The sequence below is a fragment of the Cebidichthys violaceus genome, unplaced genomic scaffold, assembly GCF_023349555.1.
Source record: "Cebidichthys violaceus isolate CVI_PGR_0920_01 unplaced genomic scaffold, fCebVio1.0.p SCAF_1, whole genome shotgun sequence".
Classification (NCBI taxonomy): Eukaryota; Metazoa; Chordata; class Actinopteri; order Perciformes; family Stichaeidae; genus Cebidichthys; species Cebidichthys violaceus.
In genome coordinates this window covers 8,047,943-8,067,091 of record NW_027176262.1, presented here as the reverse complement: position 1 = coordinate 8,067,091, position 19,149 = coordinate 8,047,943, and the positions used below count along the sequence as shown (strand labels likewise).

Sequence of the window (19,149 nt, the reverse complement as noted above, 5' to 3'; positions counted from 1 at the left end):
ATTATCTGCAAAAAAGCAGATACGCAATTCTGAGTTCCCCAAAACTGAATACCCGTCCCCCGGCGGCACCTTGAGATCCTGTGCATGAAAATAACAAACAGAATCGATGACAAGGGACAACCCTGGCTGTGGCTAAAACAATAAAACAAAACAAAAAAGTTGAATTACTTTATTTTTCCAAATATATTTGCTTACTGCTATATGTCAAGCTGTAGAAAAAGTGTGTTAATTTGTCTTTTTGTAGTGCATTGTTGCTCTAAGAAGAAACGTAAAAGGAAAGCCCAACCTCATCCAGTACCTCTAAATGAAAAGTCACTGAAAACATGATCATGTGGGGCCACAGCTATTAACTGGCCCCGTGACGTTATCCATAATCCCCAGTGTGGCCTGTGAAGCTTCAGTCCATCTGAATAATGCAAGGTTTCAAGCTATTTGCATAATCTATTTGGCATATATTTATATATGGAACTTTTATGATCAATGCTCGCTCGCCCACCAAAGATCCACATAGAGATGAAGGACATTGGGAGCAAAATGTTGTATGAAATGTTTTATTCTTTTTTTCAAGGTTTTCAGATTCACTTATTTTGTATGCTTCACGAAAAAAGTCTAATTGAAATTCACAAAACATTTGCAGAAAATAATGTCTTTGTCATAGACAATAACCTGCACCACTGTGTGTGCATGTGTGTTTTTTATATTTGCACTGTGTTTTTAAGGATAAAGAACGTCAAATTAATGACAGTCTGATGTGGCCTTTTCATCCCTGTTATTTCCTTTTCTGCACAAAGTAGTCGTCACTTGACACATCCTGGGTAACCTTTTTGTTGAACCTTTTTGTTGAACCTTTTTGTTGGAGCATAAAACAGCTGATCGCTGATATTCACTGTGTTTTGAATCTTACTCGATGACTAGCCCCATTCCTGACCGTACGAACTACAGCGGGAGGAATGTCATAATAATAAAACAAAGGTACCCAAAGTTTACCTTCATCCTACATCTGTGGCAGGGATGAAGAATATTGTATACCCAGTAAGTGTTTACTGAAACATGAAAGCACATTACCAGGCTGTTTCAGACTGGAACATAAGAAGAAAACAAATGGTGCAGAGGAAAGAGGTTGGCTGTGTGATGAAACCGTGAGGAGGGGGACAGAAAGAGAGAATGAGTCAGCAGCAGGAGCTTTCGCTCTCTCCCGCTATAAGGACAGATGTTTTTCCTTATATTAACATTCCCACTGAGTTTATTCATGTGCGTTATCCCCGCCCTCACCAGGTGATTTCATGCCTCCTGAGCAGCCAGATAGGCCCTTCTTTTTTTACAGCAGCAGATTTTGATAAATGATACTGATAAGCCGGGCTTGTGGGACAGAGTGTAAAGCGGGGCTAAATTTAGCCCGCCAAAGAGCGAGCATTGATCACATTGTTTACCCCCCCCCCCCCCCCTCGGTGCCATTCATAGCTTTTCCATTTCTTCACGGTTTGTTAAACTGTGGAAAATCTTTACCATTAACACCTCTTCCAGACCAGTCATAATTCACTCATAGCCAGTTGTTGTTCTGCACTAAAAAGGCAGCAGCCATTAAAGCTGCCCCCATTCGCTGTGGTCTTAAGCGAGCACAGATTTGGCAGGTGGCGATGAATTATGAATCAAGTTTCCGACTGACGTCTGGCGGTGGAGTCCTGTGTCCTTTTTCTCAGTCCACACTCCACAGGTAATTGAGTGTGTTTCAGAAGTAAAGTCCATGATATTGATCTGCCGGAGGTCATTTCCTTTCCAGAGAATGGTTGATCAAATTTCAGTGTGCACACCCACTCTTATGTATACGTCTTCAGTGTGTGCACATGTGGAAAAGTAAGACGGAGCAAACACAGTTTAATCTTAAGTCATTGTCCTTTGAGGCTGGACCATGAAGTCCTCAGACATGAATGGATTACCTTGAGTCTGATAATTATCTTGTCGATCCAGATCCAGTTCTTGCTTTCACCCTCACTCCGACCCGACTACACCCACATCCCTTTGTCCTGTGCCTTCTGATGCTCCATTTAATTCCCTTCCAATTACCTCTTCTAACAAAGCTGAAAGGTTTTGTTGTCACTTGTCTTATTCCCAGCAGCGTGCGTGGAACTGTTACAAATTTATGTGGCATAGAGGTGACGTTTTTTCCCCTTCGAGTAACAGGTGATTCAGGTCTCGGATTTTTGCCATCAGCCATTTTTTGTCACATGTTCAGGTTATCTGGGACTTCCAATTTGGCAGCTTAACAGCATCCTGGTGCTATTTTTATCGAGTGCCTTCCAGTATCGAGAAACCGCAATTTAACATCAGTGCCAAGGACATCGGCATCAATCAAAGGCACATTTTATTTTTGTGTTTTGTTTTTGTATGATTTTACTTAGAGGCACAGTGCGATGTGTGGAGAGACATGAAAAAAACCAAACATATCCAGCCATAAAAACACCTTCAACTTCACAAGCAGTGATCATCTCCATGTCTATTTATTAGACAGACTAGCAGCTTTGTTTGGCTGTACTTGTTCAGACCAGTGCTTTGAATTTAACGCTACTGTTATAGTCAAGGGTGTAAATATAACAGTACGGGCAGTGTGGTTGCGCTAGGGATACACTGAATGTCCTTAGTATCATTAATCTTACAGCCAACCCTCTAGCATGGCTAAAAAAATCATGTATGCTGCACAATAATGTATGTACATGATACAAAGGCACACAAACAAGGGCAGACTTACCCTACACAGTGTATATTCAGTACTGAAAAACACTCAATATATATATTTTATCTTGAAGGTATTTCTAAACCATCAGAGAGAATCTGTCTGTACATATCGTGATGGTTGGATCACTAGGACGTTTATTTCCTGTACTGTAAGCTCAAAGAGATTCAGTGCTCCACAGTAATTACCTCCAGTAGTGCCACATTTCCCTAATGCCCTGTGTTTTACAGTCCCATAATTAGTAAAACACTTCCTTCTTTTATATGCTGCTTATTAAACACTACCACAGAAGTCATAGTTACCTGTTAAAGAGAGCCCTTTGTCTCCCAACAATCCTCAGTGCTGTTAAGGTGCATAGTGCTCCGCTAACTCTGACATGGCCTTGACTTTCACCGAATCCATTTTCCGTAAGAAGCAATAATTGAATTGTAGAGTCAAAGCACCTGATAGGCCATTTATTCTTTGTGTTAATTAAGTTCTTTCTAAACATTGACAGTATTTCCTCCTCTGTTTGTATCCATACAGCCATACTCAGACCAATAATGACCAAAGAGGTTTGCATGCTCAGGGGCCACCTCAAATATAACTTATTAAAAATGAACAAAGAAATCGGCTGTTTGTTTTTTTTTTTTTACAGATTTTCACTGTTCAGATGTGTTGTATGTTCCATGCCAGTTTTTTAAGTCCGCACGATGTGTTGCTGTATTGTCTTGAATTAGACAGTTTGAGCTACTTAGTTGGACAAAATAGCAAAAACCTTGTTCTATAAAAGCATTATTTAGTGCATTGCTTTTGCATTGTGTGTCATATTTTTTATACGTATATTTAATATTAGCAGGAGCACACTCATAGAAAATGAAAAATGTAATTTGTGGGTAATTTAGCTTTCCACGAGAAAAATTAAACTTTACGAATTCATCACCTTTAAACAGTGTAGAATAGTAGGATTTTATTATCACATATAAACAATTTAAAACATGACTAAATGTGGAACTAATATTTTAGTTGTGATCAAGTACAAAAACTCATTCATATTTAGGGCCAATGTGTCCTACAGTTGATATGTCTAACGCAAGTGTGTATTATTGTATGCGTGTGCTCATCTTTGCCTGCATCTGTTTTTCTACCCACATGATTAAAGGGTCTAAAAAAAGAAGAAAAAAAAAGTCATGGAGGCCATTTATCCGCTATGCAGGGAAGATTAGAGTGGACAGACACTAATCAACTGCCAAGGGAGAGCAAAGTGATGGATAGAGAGAATGAAGGAGAGATTTATTGTACATTCAGAGAAGGAGAAGAGAGTGAGACAAAAACAGGCAAAGAGAAAGAGAGACGGATATCCAGTTAGAGAGGGAGAGATTATACCGAGTCTTCAGGAAATCAATTTAACCTGCTGCTCAGGTTTTCAATGAGGTGTGCAGCTTAGTTACCCGACAGTGAAGTCTTAAAACTACAGCGACGTTGCAGTCAAATACTCAATATAAAACCACGAGGTTCCAGCTTCTGTACATTGCATTGTGTTCAGATACTGTGTCCACCAAGGCTAATGCTACGCTACCTGAAGGAGCTATCCCCCCCCCCCCCCCATGTACATAAATATGAATGTACTGATCATCTCATCAGCATTAAATACAACTTATTACATTATTACCCAGCAGGCTTGTCCCTGACTTGGCTCAAACAAGGCCACTGGCTGCGCCTGGTCCAGACCAAGCAGGCATCCTCCCAGAAGCCGACCGGAACCACAATCTGTCACCGCCAACAGCTCCTACTGTAGTACAATGCAGCTCACCACCTCTCCTGTCCTCCATCTCTCACTATAGCCTTCATCAATCCTTCCTACAACCTTCCCTTCACCAGCGCCACCATTCTTCCCTCAAACCCTCCATCCATCCTGATCATCTGATCTCGATAATACGGTGCACTGTACTACACTCTTTTACTTCATCTATTATCTGCCCTTTCAACAGTGTGTATAAGATTTACATTAGGTGTGACAATTCCTACGAAATTAAGAAAATGCAGCTAAAATCAGCAGTTAGAAATATAATTTTTAGAAAGAAAATTCAAAGAGAACAAAGGAGATATGTTAATGTGAAAAGATGAGTTTTCAGTCAACAACCCATCTGCTTTATTGCATCCTAATACAATATTGAAAGGCCAAAGAAGATGGAAAATGATATTGTATCTGGAAATCATAACATTAAACCAAGCATTGGTGTGTGACTGTAGCAATATGCCAGTTCTCTCTTTAAACATTTATGGGCAAAATGTTAGTTTGACAGAGTTTTGGGGGCTACCAGGTATTGTTGAATCACCAAAATTGATATAAAGTCAATAGGGACGTGCGGTCAGGGGAGGCAGGTGAGTCATGACAAGTAAAGAATAATGCTAAAATAAATGTTAATATTTCTCTACTGATCTGTGCTATAAATGTAATTTTTGTATGATTCCAATCATTTCAAGCATTTATATAATCAAAATCGCTGAATTAGAGACGAATTTGAGACACGTGAGGTGAGGCAGCGACCAGCTGTGCCTCACCTCAGATTGCGCAATCCCTCACAAACTGAAACGCTCCCGGTGGAATCAAATATGTACTTTACCTATGTGTGTGTAAAGAATGCTGATATGAAAAACAACCAGTAGTCAATGTGCAAGCTGCCAATTGAATGGTGATTTAAGCTTCTCTATTGGGTTCATATATTTGTAAATCTGACTTGTGTAGTGTCAGTGCCTCACCAGCCATGAACCTCACCGCACGTCACTGAAAGTCAGAGTCCGTTTACAGGTCTTGGGGAATACCAATCCATACATGTGAAACAAGTTCTATAAGCCTCTTGTGGCTCCAGGGCGCTGGTCGAGGTTTGTTATGTTGCATCAAGTGTCTTGAGTCAACGTCGGTTGACTCAAAACACTACAAACCGAACCGTCATTCTTTTCTTGTTTTTGTTGCTTAAACCTAACTGCGGCCGTTTCACGGTAACAACATGGCTTAAAATAACTTGAGATGCATTATGACATGGAATTTCCTTAACTTTTTTTAATATTTATACACCTTCCCATGGAATCTGTGGTCAAGTTGCATTGTGTCAAATATAACCATGATTATAACAGTGTGTATTGATATAACGCCAAACAAGATTTAACATTAACTTGTCAACACAAATTCGAATGGGGACCCACTCAAAAGGACCACCTGGGGTCACCGGGTCAATCAGATGTTTGATAGCGATAATAATCCATTTGGTTGTTTTGGTCTAAGTCGACTAAGATTTCATCAGTCGATTATTCATTTTCATGCTGAATAACTTCCCATTTCCAAGAAACTTATGAGCAGTCAACACATGATTCAAAAGGTGCTTTATAAAAGATTGGGAGCAAGTCTATTGCCTCTCTACAGCTCTCAACATGGCGACGGCTCGTACGGCAACAATGCTACTGGTACTTTCCCACAGAATGCTGCAACGTTGTGCCATTAATAGCTGTTATTTCCAGTGGCGCCACAATGGCTAAGGGTGTTTACCTGAGGGGGATCCAGAGGGTGGACAGTCGTCAGTTGGGATGACTTCATCAGCTGGTTTCAGTTGGAGTCTAGACATTAACTGAGGAACGACTCACAATCAACTCAAAAATCCTACAGAGTTGAATGCTGGATCATTATCAATATACAAACGCATGAACACAGCAAAACAGTCAGCAGAAATGTCTGTGGAGACATTTATTATGCTGATGGAGTCTGTGAAAAGGTTTGTTCTTCTCTCAGTACGGAGACTACAGGTTTTCAGAAGCTGTCTCTATAACTGGAAATGCAGCAAATGATAAACATTTCATTATGAATCCGACGGTAATAGTGGTTTTGATGAGCAAGGCACCGAAGATGAAAAGAACAAAATGAAAGCTTTCGATCAGAATTAAATCATATGTATTGAAAAAGTTATTTGTGGTCCTATTTACTTAATTTTTGTTCTATATGTATACTGACAAGACAACCAGAGCTCTAATGATGTCACTGAGGCGAAACCAATGACTCTGCCCATCATTAACCTTTTCATGCAGCTATAATGATCAATTCCTGCAATCATAGGTTTCCATTATGATGAGAGCACATGTGGAAAGGAAGATTGATGGAAAGGTTAAACAAAAATAAATCTGTAATAACTGAGGTGAGCGGGGGCTGTGATTACTCTGATTAATTAACAAGGCCATTGCTTCTAAGAACTCAGTCAGCCAGCAAATACTGCATTTCCTGTTCACAGCTACCTTGCACTGTCCAGTTGTCATGTACAGTAGGTGTGGGTTTTGTTTACTTGTTAAGCCATGAAGCCTATATTCAAAATCTGGTATCACATCCAGGCTAAAGCCCCACACTAAAATCATCTGGTCAAACCACAAAGGAAAATTGATCTTTAAACAATCCTTAACCCTGCAATAACTGCCATCTTTGGCCTCTATTGGGCAGCAGAAACAAGTTCCAAACACAACATTGAGACGTGAAATAATTACATTACATTGTCATTCATGTGGAGTTGTGTTTGTGAGGGTTCACGGTTCTCGGTGAGGGTTCACGGTTAGAGCAAAGACTCAGGCGCAGAAGACGAGGTGAGGTAGAATGTAAGGTTCGTTACTGGGCACCAAGCAGTCATAAACAGGAACTCAAAACAACTCCAACAGGGAGCGACAGAAATCCAACTGAAAAAAGGCAAAGTCACAAACCATAGGAGCCGAGAGAAGAAATGTCAGGACACCAAGCACAAATGAGGAGGAACAAATGACAACCAGAACAGGGAAAGCTGGGGAGTATAAATATGTGTGGGGTGATCAGTAGATTGCAGGCAGGTGAGTTGAAATGCGTGCAGTGTGGGGTTGGCAGAGGGAAAAGCCAGGGGCAGGTGATTGGGCACAGGTGAAGAGAATGAGCAGAATCAGGAGAAACACACACACACACACACACACACACACACACACACACACACACACACACACCAGAGGCAAAGCCTAACCGTGACAGCGTTTGTGTTTCTATCTGATTCAATATTCACTTTATTTTAGCTCTGATTTGGTCTCCACCAGCTCCAGAGGGAAATGTCTGGCTCTTTAGCTGCTAATTGCTCCACTATGTTCACCAGGTAGTCACTGTGTCTGTCGGCTTCATGGTGCTGAGCGGGTAGAGAGTTTTTAGAGCGTTTTCAGTGAAAACAGCTGCTTGCTGCCGCCATTGTTTTCACATTGTCACTCGATGCATAAAATATAGACTATCTGCTTTGACTCTCATCTTACCAACTGGTGTCTCTGCTGACTCCTGAGGTATACTTGTTGTCGTATCTCACATATTATCTTTCCAATTTCTCAATCAGTCTGTTCCTATTGACTTTGTGTACTTGTCTGTTATAATTACCACTTGAAAAAAAAAAAAAACTACAATAATGATAATACCTTTCAAAAGCATCCAATTGCAACCTGTGTAGTTATAATAGATAAAATAGAGTAGAACAGATCACATGTTTGCCATGGGTCCTAATTTAAACACTATCAGGGGCTTAGAGGCACTATGCCAGACATACATTTCCTCATTGGCTCTGTCTATTTTCATTTTACACAACAAGCTAATTACCTGTAACTTTCCTCAAATAAAAATAATCTGTTTTCTTTTACGTCAGATAATATTACATACATGTTTTAAGAAGATAGAAGTCGACTGTTGCCTGTAACAGAAGGTGTTCGGGAACGGCAGACTCCACCACTAACAATGAGAACTACTATATACAGTAAAAAGGTCATTTCAGGTTGTAGATACATTGACTGGCTACTTCTGAAAAAAATGGCACCCATGGATAGTATCAAAAACATTTGATTTCATGAAAATCCATCAAAGCATTATGGTTTTCAGTGCTCAGTTAACAAAATTACATTTTGTTTATTCTACTGAAACATTTACAGCTTTTTAACTTCTTAAAGATTAGTTCAAAATGTTTTCATTAAAATTCTTAAATAAATGTGGGCGGGTTGATCCCTCGTCGTCTCTACGTCTCCACACTTCCGACTGAGGCAAATCATGGCTTAACATAAAGCCAGTTGATGCTTCACTTAATGCCAGCCAGAAGACAGGATTGTCTTTATCACCCTATAATGTAACACTCAGTTTTATTCTCATGCACACTACTTTTCAGACTGCAGTAACTTTGAATATCCATTTTGTTCTTAAATATCTGAATTTGACCGTGGTTGCCCTTGTTTCAGAGTTTATTAGCGGCGTTTTGAGAATTGGCTCAGCAGTTTATCCATCACTGTGAATAAGCAACATATATAGACAGCTAAGCCTAACCTCTATTTAATCTATTGTTTTTTTCCAAATGTGTTCTGTTCTAAAAAATTGTCTAGTTTAAGAGCTCATCGATAAAATGTCATCAGAACACTGACCATCTTTACTTGACTACACAACATATAAAAATGTGAATCAGGTCTGTTTCTTTTTTTTCTCTGATAACTATGTTATCTGAACTATTGTGATCTAGACGTCAAAGCAGAGCTACAAGAACCCAAGACATGAACCACAAGTAGAATTACATTCCCTCTTTCATTTTGATAAGACCTGTTTACTGCCCCCCCCCCCCCTCCAGCTGCAAAGTTGAAGCCTTTGCAGTCCTGATGTTCTATAATTATCTTCTCATGTCACAACTGCTCCAGTTCATCATCCCATCTCCTCCTCTCACGTGGCTTGTTTTGGTTTTGTAATTTGTAACTAAATTAAAAATAGCCCCGCTGAGACGGGGTTTTTGACAGCGAGAGAGAGTCTGCACTCCAGCTGATTCTCTCTTCATTTGGGTTTTTATTCTCTTCAGCTCCCTCAGATGTCTCCCCTCTGCTGATGAGAGCAGTCCGCGCTTTCATCTCCACTTTACTTGTCCTTCCATCTTTTTATTTTAAGAATGTGTGCAATGAATTAGTTCTCCCCTTGAAAAGCCTTTGGATTAAGATGTGTGGAGGAGCAACGGAGAGGATGATGAAAAAGAAGAAGAAGAAAGAGAGTAGAAGAAAAAGGAAAGGAGGACATGATAAGGAGAAGAGAGTGAGAGGAAGTGGTGTGAAGAGCGAAGGGTGGGGAAACACTCAAGGAGTCAAAGGAGGATGAGAGTATCATAGTGTGTGTGTGTGTGTGTGTGTGTGTGTGTGTGTGTGTGTGTGTGTGTGTGTGTGTGTGTGTGTGTGTGTGTGTGTGTGTTTATGTGTTGGACTAAACGTCAATGAAGTTTGACTCCTGTTGGTGTTTGGTATTCAACGTCTGTGCAGCTTTGTGTCCACCAGTTTGTTAATGTGTGTGTGTGTGTTATTAGTGAGCTGTTACCGGGTGTTTATTATCTGTTTGTTGGCTCCTGAAGAATAACAAAAACTGACTCACTGTTGCTATGCGACAGTGAGTCAGTATGTTTACGACTGTTCGAAACCAGTTCGAAGCCCTGCGCCTGTTTTGCTGGAGCGCACGCTGAGTCTGACTGCTAAATGCACAAACGGCACGCAGAGCTGTCAGGGGACTTTAACTTTCTGTTAGAAAACAAAGGAAGTTGCCAGTTTTAGAGAAAGTCCTTTTGTGACTTTGTCTGTCGATCTGAGACCTGTGAGGGATGACATCACATCGTGACCCCATTTACGTCCCGTAGTAAAATGTGATCTGCATGTGGTTGCAACTTGAAGATGAAGCTAAAAGCGGGAGACGCAACAGATCAAACAAATGAGGATAGCAAGGCAGATATTGGGACAGGCTCTCATCAAAAGGCATTCATGACGTTGCACTTCACTGCGCACGCAGAAAGTGACTGAAGTTGTTGTGTAAAGAAGGACAAGAGAGTTCAAACCCTGCTTACTTTTACAGCTCAGCAGAACAGGCTGAGCTCTATTGTCCTGCATCAGAAAAGGTGCTTCAGATGCTGTGAGATGATTCAACAAAGCCCTTGGTTTGAAGCATACTCTGTCATACACTTTATATTGCACTTTTGAAGCAAGTCTGGGTTCATTCTGAAAACGCATGCAATGAATTCAATGCGTTTGACGGGGAACATGGACCTGTGAGCTGTGACGCTCACGGTCAGAAAGCATCTTGTGAGCTCAGCTTTTGCGACTACATTAAAGTCAATCAGTTTAGCCCAGTCAGATACTGTTTGTGCAGTAACTGGTATTGGCTTAACCTGAGAATAGAAAATGAACAGATACGGGATTACTGTAATTTTAAGCAGTGAGACATTTAGAAACAAAGTTTACATCAATATTAGTTAACCATGTCTACGTAAAATCAAACAAATGGCACTATTTCTTCCTTGTCATAGTGTGACTCATGTAAATTCAATATTTTTCTTATTGTTGTTGAAATTATAAGTGCTTGTAAGATGTTAAAAAACACAAATCTGTGCAACAGAATAAAACCCAGCACATCATCCCATAAAACGCTTTGGCTTTGTGGTGATGCTGGTTCACTTCCTGCTCTTTACTCTCTATATTTAGACCGTGCAGGTGATGAAGGGGATTATGTTGATATTGTATTTGGGTCACCCTTTAAGGTCACTCATGCGCAAACAGCAAACAGCCAAAATCTGAGAGATGATGTGGGAGTTTCTGTTCTGCCAAAACCAAAACACTTTTCAGCCTCATACCTCATACTTAATATTTCTTCTTGTCTCATACGCATGATTCTACTGAGTTATTTGATTAACATTTCAACCAGCAACATACAGATTAACTTCAAGTGCACTTCATTCAGTTTGTCTAAAAAGGGTTCGCAGACTAACTGTAGCTTCTGAGACATTGAAAATGGGAATGATTCAGTGTGTTACATACTGTATATTTGTTGTTTACACTCATGCTTATGCAATTAATCTGGCTGTGGTGAGTTTGAAGCTTTTTTTTCTTCTTGCTCATATAAGTTCTCTTTTGTTTGTTTGTTTTGCCGTGGTAACCTGTAGCTGTATGGGTATGACACGTTTACATTTTTAAAATGTTAAAACGGGTATTTGCTTTATCATTGGGTGGGAAACATTTCACTTTCTTAGCACCTCATTTTTTAGAAAACATTCAGCTAGAGAAACGGGTTTCCTCTGCTGAGAAGCATGAAACTAGGAGGTACAGTCCATAACCATGGAGGACATTGACAGTTGGGGAAAAGTGCTGGCTAATGCAGGGCTTCTGCTATTTATATCCGAATCTATAATGAGAGGTTTGTCGGAAACTGGCTGAGCTAGTTATATTCCTCTATGAAAGCTTTCATAATAATATTCCAAATATTTCAAATATATATTATTGGTAATGGTATTTCATTGAAATGATTTTAGGCGAGGCCCAGCAAGTGTTTTGTAAGCATATGCTCCTTGTGGGTTGCATAGTACACTGGGAGGTTGCAGAAATTGGAGTGTAACATTGTTAGGAGTTGAATGAAGGCAAATGGCATCCAGAGGGAGAGAAATAGCATGGTAGCTGATAACAGCGTGTAAAAATCGATCTTCTTTCAGATTGAGGGCGCGCTGAAAATAAGCATTCTCCCTTTGGCAGAAATGATCCTTTCAGCAGAGTGAAGATGTACACTTTGGCCACCGTACAAATCTACAAAGCATAATTTCTGTCTTTCGCACACGAAACACGTGTGCGCACACACACACACACACACACACACACACACACACACACACACACACACACACACACACACACACACATACACAGAGCTCATCGTCATGCTTTCTCTATGCTCTTTTCCTGAATATCTATTTTCTTCATCTCCCACGGCAGTCTCAGTGGGATGATAAGAAAATAAAGGTCACGACTCCTTTAACCCCCGTCCTGATTATGTATTAGTATGTTACAGAACGTGTATACTGTTACTCTCAAGGCTGTCTTATTTCTGCTAAGGTGATGGAGAGGACAGCTGTCTGAAGTGGAAATTGGAAATCTGGGATGTTTGTTTTAGGCATTCTTTTACTGGTGCCAGTTAAATGATGTATGCTGTTTCTCTTGAGATATCAAAGATATTTTAAAAAAAAAATGACTGAATGAATGCTTTTTTGAGAGGGTTGTCATGAAAGTTGTCTTTGAGCACTGCTACTTTAATCCCCATATTACGGTTCTGGCTACTCTGGATAATTCTTCAATTACCAAATCTGATAATTGACAACTAGTTAGCTCATTAGTTGGCTGGCTTGATGATAACAATAGAGATAATATAAAATACAACTTAAGAATTGCAATATTTTGATATTGGACATAGTCAGCTTACCCTTTTTTTCAAAGTTATCACTCGGTTACAAACCCACAGAAAATGTTCCCCTCAGCTCTATGGAGTGCTTCAGCATCTCTCAGCTCATTGTTATATTTCGGGTCACTCTCACGGCTCTCACCAGCCTTCTTTCCAGACTCAACAAACAAGCTCTGATAAACCGTATGCTATCTGCCCAGCACCAAACAGCACATCAAAGTAGTGGAGCATTAAAGTAGCTTAAGAGCCAAATACTTCTTGCAGGAGTTGGTGGAGGCCAAAAAAAGAGATAAAAGAAAGTGAATGTTGGACAAGTCGCCTGAAACACCTAGTAACTCTCTTTATACGACGTTATACGGTGAATAAATGTCACAGTTGTATGTTCAGCTTTGTGTGCTGCCCCCCATGTGACCAAAATAAATAAATGAATGCAGTTGTAAGCGATCAAAATAAGTTCAAACATTATTCAATATAACGTCCAATTTTGTAAACAGATAAAGAGCGCAATACATCAGCATGACAGCTAATTTGATCTTATCACAAATATATCATATTTGGTGTGCAAGTCAGCTGGCAAGCAACGTGCCACAATATAGAAACTGCAATGATTTTTCAGATCATGTTTATTAGAAAATGATCTGAAAAATCCAAGTTAAAGGCATCGATTTTAAAATGTTTGGTAACGTCATGTATTTTTATAGATAATTATCTGACATCAATGTTGTACCAATATTGGAATGGGCTTAATCCATATACGCTTGGCTCTGTAAATGGCACGGTACATGTTCCAATGTGTTAAAATATATCACTGTCACTCTGCAGCTACCACAGAACAATGTGACTAAACGTTCTATTCCACTCTGTAATTATACCAAAGAAGATGCACTGAAGACTTCGATATTTCCATGGAGACCGCTCATTGAAAGTGTCTGAGCTAGTCCCCTATAGTTCGGTCACACGTACAGTAACAACAGGCACGTCTGCTTCTGCTGGAAAATTAGCACTTGAAATGTGTGCAGGGATGTCGTGCTGCTGTGCTGGTTGAGGGCTAAAGGCCGGTCAACTGTGAAATCTGCTGCAATGACCTTGTGTTTGAGGTAGAGCACCTGCCTGAACAGCATTGCACATGCAGATGGAAGTTAGGATGATAGTGTCCTATCTAAACCCAGGTCTCATCTTGATCAATCATGTGTTCCAGATGTGATGGAGATATTTAATTACTGTTTATTCAACCTTTATTAATCCCCTGTTTCACTACTGTTACTTTGTTTCAATGTTATCAGTCTTAAGTGATCCATACATTAATTAGCCTTGCATTGGTAGGGAAACAAGTACGTATTTTTGCGCGTGCGTCTGTTTATACACATACGCATCTGCATGCGCGCGCACTGTCTATATCCATACCCTCTCGCCTGCATCGTGCCGCTCATTACGTTTCGATCCATGCGGGGCTCCTGCGCGTGCACTCGGCATTTGGCGGAGAGGAGCGCAGGACGGTCGGTGGCGTGCTGCTGCTGCTTGCTGATACCAGGGGGCTCAGTTCACCACGGTCCTCCTCCCAGCAACGGTGGAAACAAGTCTGGGATTCCGTCGGTGCTCGGTCGGGGCTGCAGCGCATCTGGACCCGACAGTGTCCCCGGGACGATTACGCGTCGAGGCGCTCCGCTGGACCTTTCCCTGTCCCGCTGCCCCCACACAGGAAATAATCACACCGGTTGAGGACAGTTTGGCTATATTTTTGACCGAATGGCAGGCGCAGAGTGCCTTCTGAAAACGCCGAGGTAAGAGACTGTTTATCCTACCGGGATTTAAAAAAAGATGTCGATGGTCATAGGCGCGCATTCATTCCCAAACGAATTGAACATGTCAAATGTCTTTGGGTACTTAAATTGTACGTCTGATGTTCATGAATATTTACTTCATAGTGTTTTTGTTGCATATGTGATGCCACTTTAATATTAATCCCAATATCACATATGGATTAGCTGTAGTACCTTTTTGAAATATAGTATATTAGATATTTTACAGAACCACTGAAGTGATCGTGCTGTTTGATGTTGCATTGGATCAAAGCGTGGTGATCTTTTGACTGTGCAAAGTGTGTCACTTTGTGTTCAGTGCTGGAGAACAAAATCCACGCAGAGCGATGCAGTAAATCCGCTTTCACACTAGACTGTCAGTGTTTGTGCAGTCAACAAGATGACTGATGTATGGCAAAAAAAAAAGAAGTGCACAGCAGTCGCGTTTAAAATAGAAATGTAAACACAAGATTTCTGCAGTCTTCAGGACCTAAACCTGCCACATTGATCATTTTGTGCAGTTGAACTCTGTCCAAAGCAGTGGAATCCGAGGGCTGCCACCAAAAGTTGCTTGTTTGTGCGCCACTCAAATGGCCCACACAAGCTTTCACAGTACATTTTCACAGTAAATGACAACAGCGGACCGGGGGCAGTCATTGAAAGACAGACATTTCAGGGGTTAATTGCGTCATCAACCGCAGGCGGATGTCTACTGGGTACCTGGGGGCCCCGGCAGCGCGACAGCGCTACGACCTGTCAATCATTACCGTGTTGTGATGGAAAGGTCATAAAGCCCAGAGATTAGAAATGAAGTCGTGCATGACGAATCTTATCCCGCTGGTCTTCTTCTATTTCGCGCGGAAACCTCTCACAATTTGCACGAAGAGCACAGACAGGCCAGTGGGCCTGTGCTGTTTGTTCTTTTTTTTTTTTATAGCATTCCATTTTTTGCAGTGTCGTAAGCTTTTAATTTTCTGCATGCATACAACATAGTGTGTGTGCGCGCGCATGTGTGTTTGATGAGTGTTTTGATGCGTGTCTGGCAGATACAGCAGCACATTCAAAAGCACATCATATTCACTTATCTCCAGTAGTGCATTATCACTTTTCATGTGACACAATTATTTATTCAGGCATGTTCATTAACTGCAAATAGATAGGGTTGTGTCATCCCTGGGGGGCTTTCAAAATAAAATGCTTTTTAATTTGCTTTGAAATATGTGGATTACAGGGAAAAAAAAGCTGCTACTATTTAAATATTCCTCTCTATCCTCTTAATTTTTCAAATTGATCCTCATTATGCCATTCCAGATAAGCTTCGATTTACCTTATCTCAGTGAAAGCATGCACAGAGGATAATGACAGGGATCTTGAGTTTGCCATGTCGTGTCGAGGCATGCCGTAGGCTGACAGACGTTCCCATCACTACAGATTGTTTAATTTGTTTTAAGCACCAGATGAGGGACACATGTTGTGTTCCCCCCTTTGTTCTGCTATATCCTCTGTCGCCATTGCTGTCAAAGTCAAATTTCACGATTTGGCAAAGCGGCCATGAATCTTTGAGACTTGAATGTTTACTTTTACACTAATATATAATAGCTGCAACTCGCTAAGGGGGTCAGTGAGTTTTGCATTCATGCCATGGAGTCTGTGCCACGAGCGTATTTATGCAGAGAGAAGACATCATAGAAATCCATAAAAGAAACTCTTTTTCTATTGTAGCTTAAAAGAAGCGACAACGCCTTCTCATAAATTATAATGTGATAAAAAGGTCTCGACATTCAAAGAGCAACACCTAAAACTCTTTTGCACTCTTTAATAAGCGATGGAAGGTGTCACCTTGGTAGGCCATAAACTTGTACATTCTCTTAAATGGGGCAATAGAGGCTGTGCTGGCACTGTTGCTCGCCTGGGAATAATCTAAGTGAAGGGATTAAGCGTTTGGCTCAGAATGTTGACATTATTCACCAGTCTGACAATAGCTGGTTAATTTGTTGGATGACTGCCAAATCTGTACAGTATGAACAAATGTGACAGGCAGTGGGCTGCTCCTAGAATACTGATCCAAGACTTTTATTTTCATTTCATTTTTAAAGGGAAGTGTTGAGCACTTGACAAGAACTCGCTCTGACAAAGTCAACTCTGTGCCCTCTTTGCCTTGCAGTAACTTCCAGTCGTCGGCCATGTTTGAAGGCTCAGAGGCTGTCGAGGTGGAGGGAGGAAGCCCGGAGAGCACCGTGGCTTCATCCATCAGCGCCTGCAAGAAGGTAAAAAATGGATGCAAATCTATCTCCCTGCGTATCCCTCTGCTGTGTGACCCCCTTCCTCTATTTCTCTGTTCATATGCCTGTATACCCGTCCCCCATATCTGCCTCCCTGTCAGTTTATCTTCAGTGCAAGATATTTTAATTTCCTCCCCTGGGGTGCCTGTGACACCTAGGGATTGTGCAATAAGAGGAACAGCCAAGCCCTGGGGTCAACACAGTGGATTTATCATCTCCCAGTGCCAAAGAGACAGGAGGGGAAGTAGCACAGATCAGTGGGCTGAGGTAGAGGCTAGGTTGAATTTCCTTTTTAAAATTGTGTGTAGGTCTATTTGTGCGCATCTCTTACTGCGTGTGTGCGTGCAGGTGTGCCGGCTGGTGTGTGTCCCTAATTAGCCTATACCGCTCCCGATCTCAACTGACTTCCACTCGAGTGTCCAGCGGAGTCACCCGGTGATGTTTTCTTATAATTGAACCTCGGGCCCCGCTCTCTCGTGCCAGCAGCCTTTTGATATGATCGCTCTCTGTGAGATCAGCTGAGGCTGCGTCACCTTTACCTGGCCGAGGGCCTGCACAGATGGTCTGTTCCTGGGGGGGGGATTTGTCACTAAAATTACACAGTGAGAACACGCACGTAATAGTCATCATATGTCAAAGTAATTGCGTAAGAACTATTCTATATATAGCATGCGATGTGAATCTTTTATCGGCTGTACATCGGTTATCTTCTTTTACAAATAAATAACTAAAAACACATCATATGATCCGACCCAAGCACTGTGATAAGCATGAGAGGAATCTTTAATTTCACCCGTGTAAATAAATTGGTATTGTAATTGGGTTATTGAAACAACAAACTCAACAGTTTTCAATGGGTGTATGTCCGTCCATAAGACAAGGACAATTGACAAATCACTGACGAAGGCAGCTGAATGAGTCTAGGTTTCACCCTGATGGCTTCATTGAAATATCCCTCCAGGGACAAGGCAATAACTGTTGTATTTATACTGTGCAGTGTCTGGTTAAATGACAGGCTGTTGATCCTGTGCCGTGGACACTTCCCCTGAAATGAAGGTCAATTGATCCCAACAACAGAGGGGGGGAAACGCAGATGAAAGTGAATGTGCGACAGTGTGTGTGTGTCACGTGCTCCATGTGTGTCTCTGTGCGGTGGGATTTTCACAGCGCTGCTGTACCTGAGCAAGGCTTTATCTGTGTGCTGCAGGTCCTGTGCAGCAACAGTGTTCTGGACTCGTCGGAGTATTGGCGGAGGAATGAGAAAGCTTTGTGCAGACTGGGCCTGCTGGACGACGACACGGAGGGCAGCTGCACCATGGTGAGTAGCATACTGTGGAATGATGACACATTCGCACCCTTTTGGCATCAAAGGGGGACCAAGACGTCTCTTGTGTCGAGTCTCAAAGCTGGAGGAGGAGGCGTGTTTGTGGCCTCAAATGACAGCGAGGTAAATGTTTGAATTTGACATCCAAAAAGCACACTTTCTTCAAGCTGCTTGCTCTAGGTGGCGTCTGGGCAGTGAGATGGTGAAGATGCTCACGCAGCAGGTTCTTGTTGCTCCCTTGCTGCTGTTTTGAAGGCAGCTGTTGTTCTTAAGGTTTGTAGTGTCACTTCCTATGTGTTGAGAAAATGGACACGAGTTAAGGTAATACAAAGACTGTAATTAGTCGTGCACCTGGTCACCCAACCAGCATTTGCAGAAGAGCGAAACAACCGTTTTGAGCTTTTGACAAGAGAGTCTGATATTAAGTCTTTTAAGTGCCTTGCTCATGGGTTTGATTAAAGGGAAATTACTATTCCTTCGTTCACAAATGAAAAAAGTGATGTTATCCACTGATGCTGAATTTTTGTATAATAATTCCCCGAGCTGAGAGATGGGTTTTGTGAACAAAAGTCGGATTTGACTTGTGTTTTTGCCTTCTTGAAAATGAGTTGGAAAATGTATTTATATATTTACATAATATAATTTCTCACAATAATTGTGCTGCTTGCAAAATATCAGAAGAGTTTCTTTGAGTAGATGTGATAAAATATGCAATTTCAAACTGCTGAAAGATTGTTAAAAGCTCAATTTAGTCTCAGCAGGCAATTTATTAAAGA

General features: G+C 41.2%; 1 protein-coding gene across 3 annotated transcripts in view; it reads left to right on the top strand.

Annotated features, from left to right (window-relative positions):
* The window catches only part of sphkap (SPHK1 interactor, AKAP domain containing), a 46,356-nt gene that overhangs the window by 6,735 nt on the left and 20,472 nt on the right, over positions 1–19,149 (top strand). For 2 of the 3 annotated variants that reach the window (XM_068709066.1, XM_068709048.1), the window contains exons 1-3: positions 14,452–14,749; positions 16,932–17,034; positions 18,257–18,367. In XM_068709066.1, the coding sequence (XP_068565167.1) occupies positions 14,715–14,749; positions 16,932–17,034; positions 18,257–18,367 (249 nt within the window). In that variant the 5' untranslated portion in view covers positions 14,452–14,714. Of the gene's footprint in view, positions 1–14,451; positions 14,750–16,931; positions 17,035–18,256; positions 18,368–19,149 lie in introns of those variants that run through there. The other variant, XM_068709057.1, reaches the window with a different exon arrangement.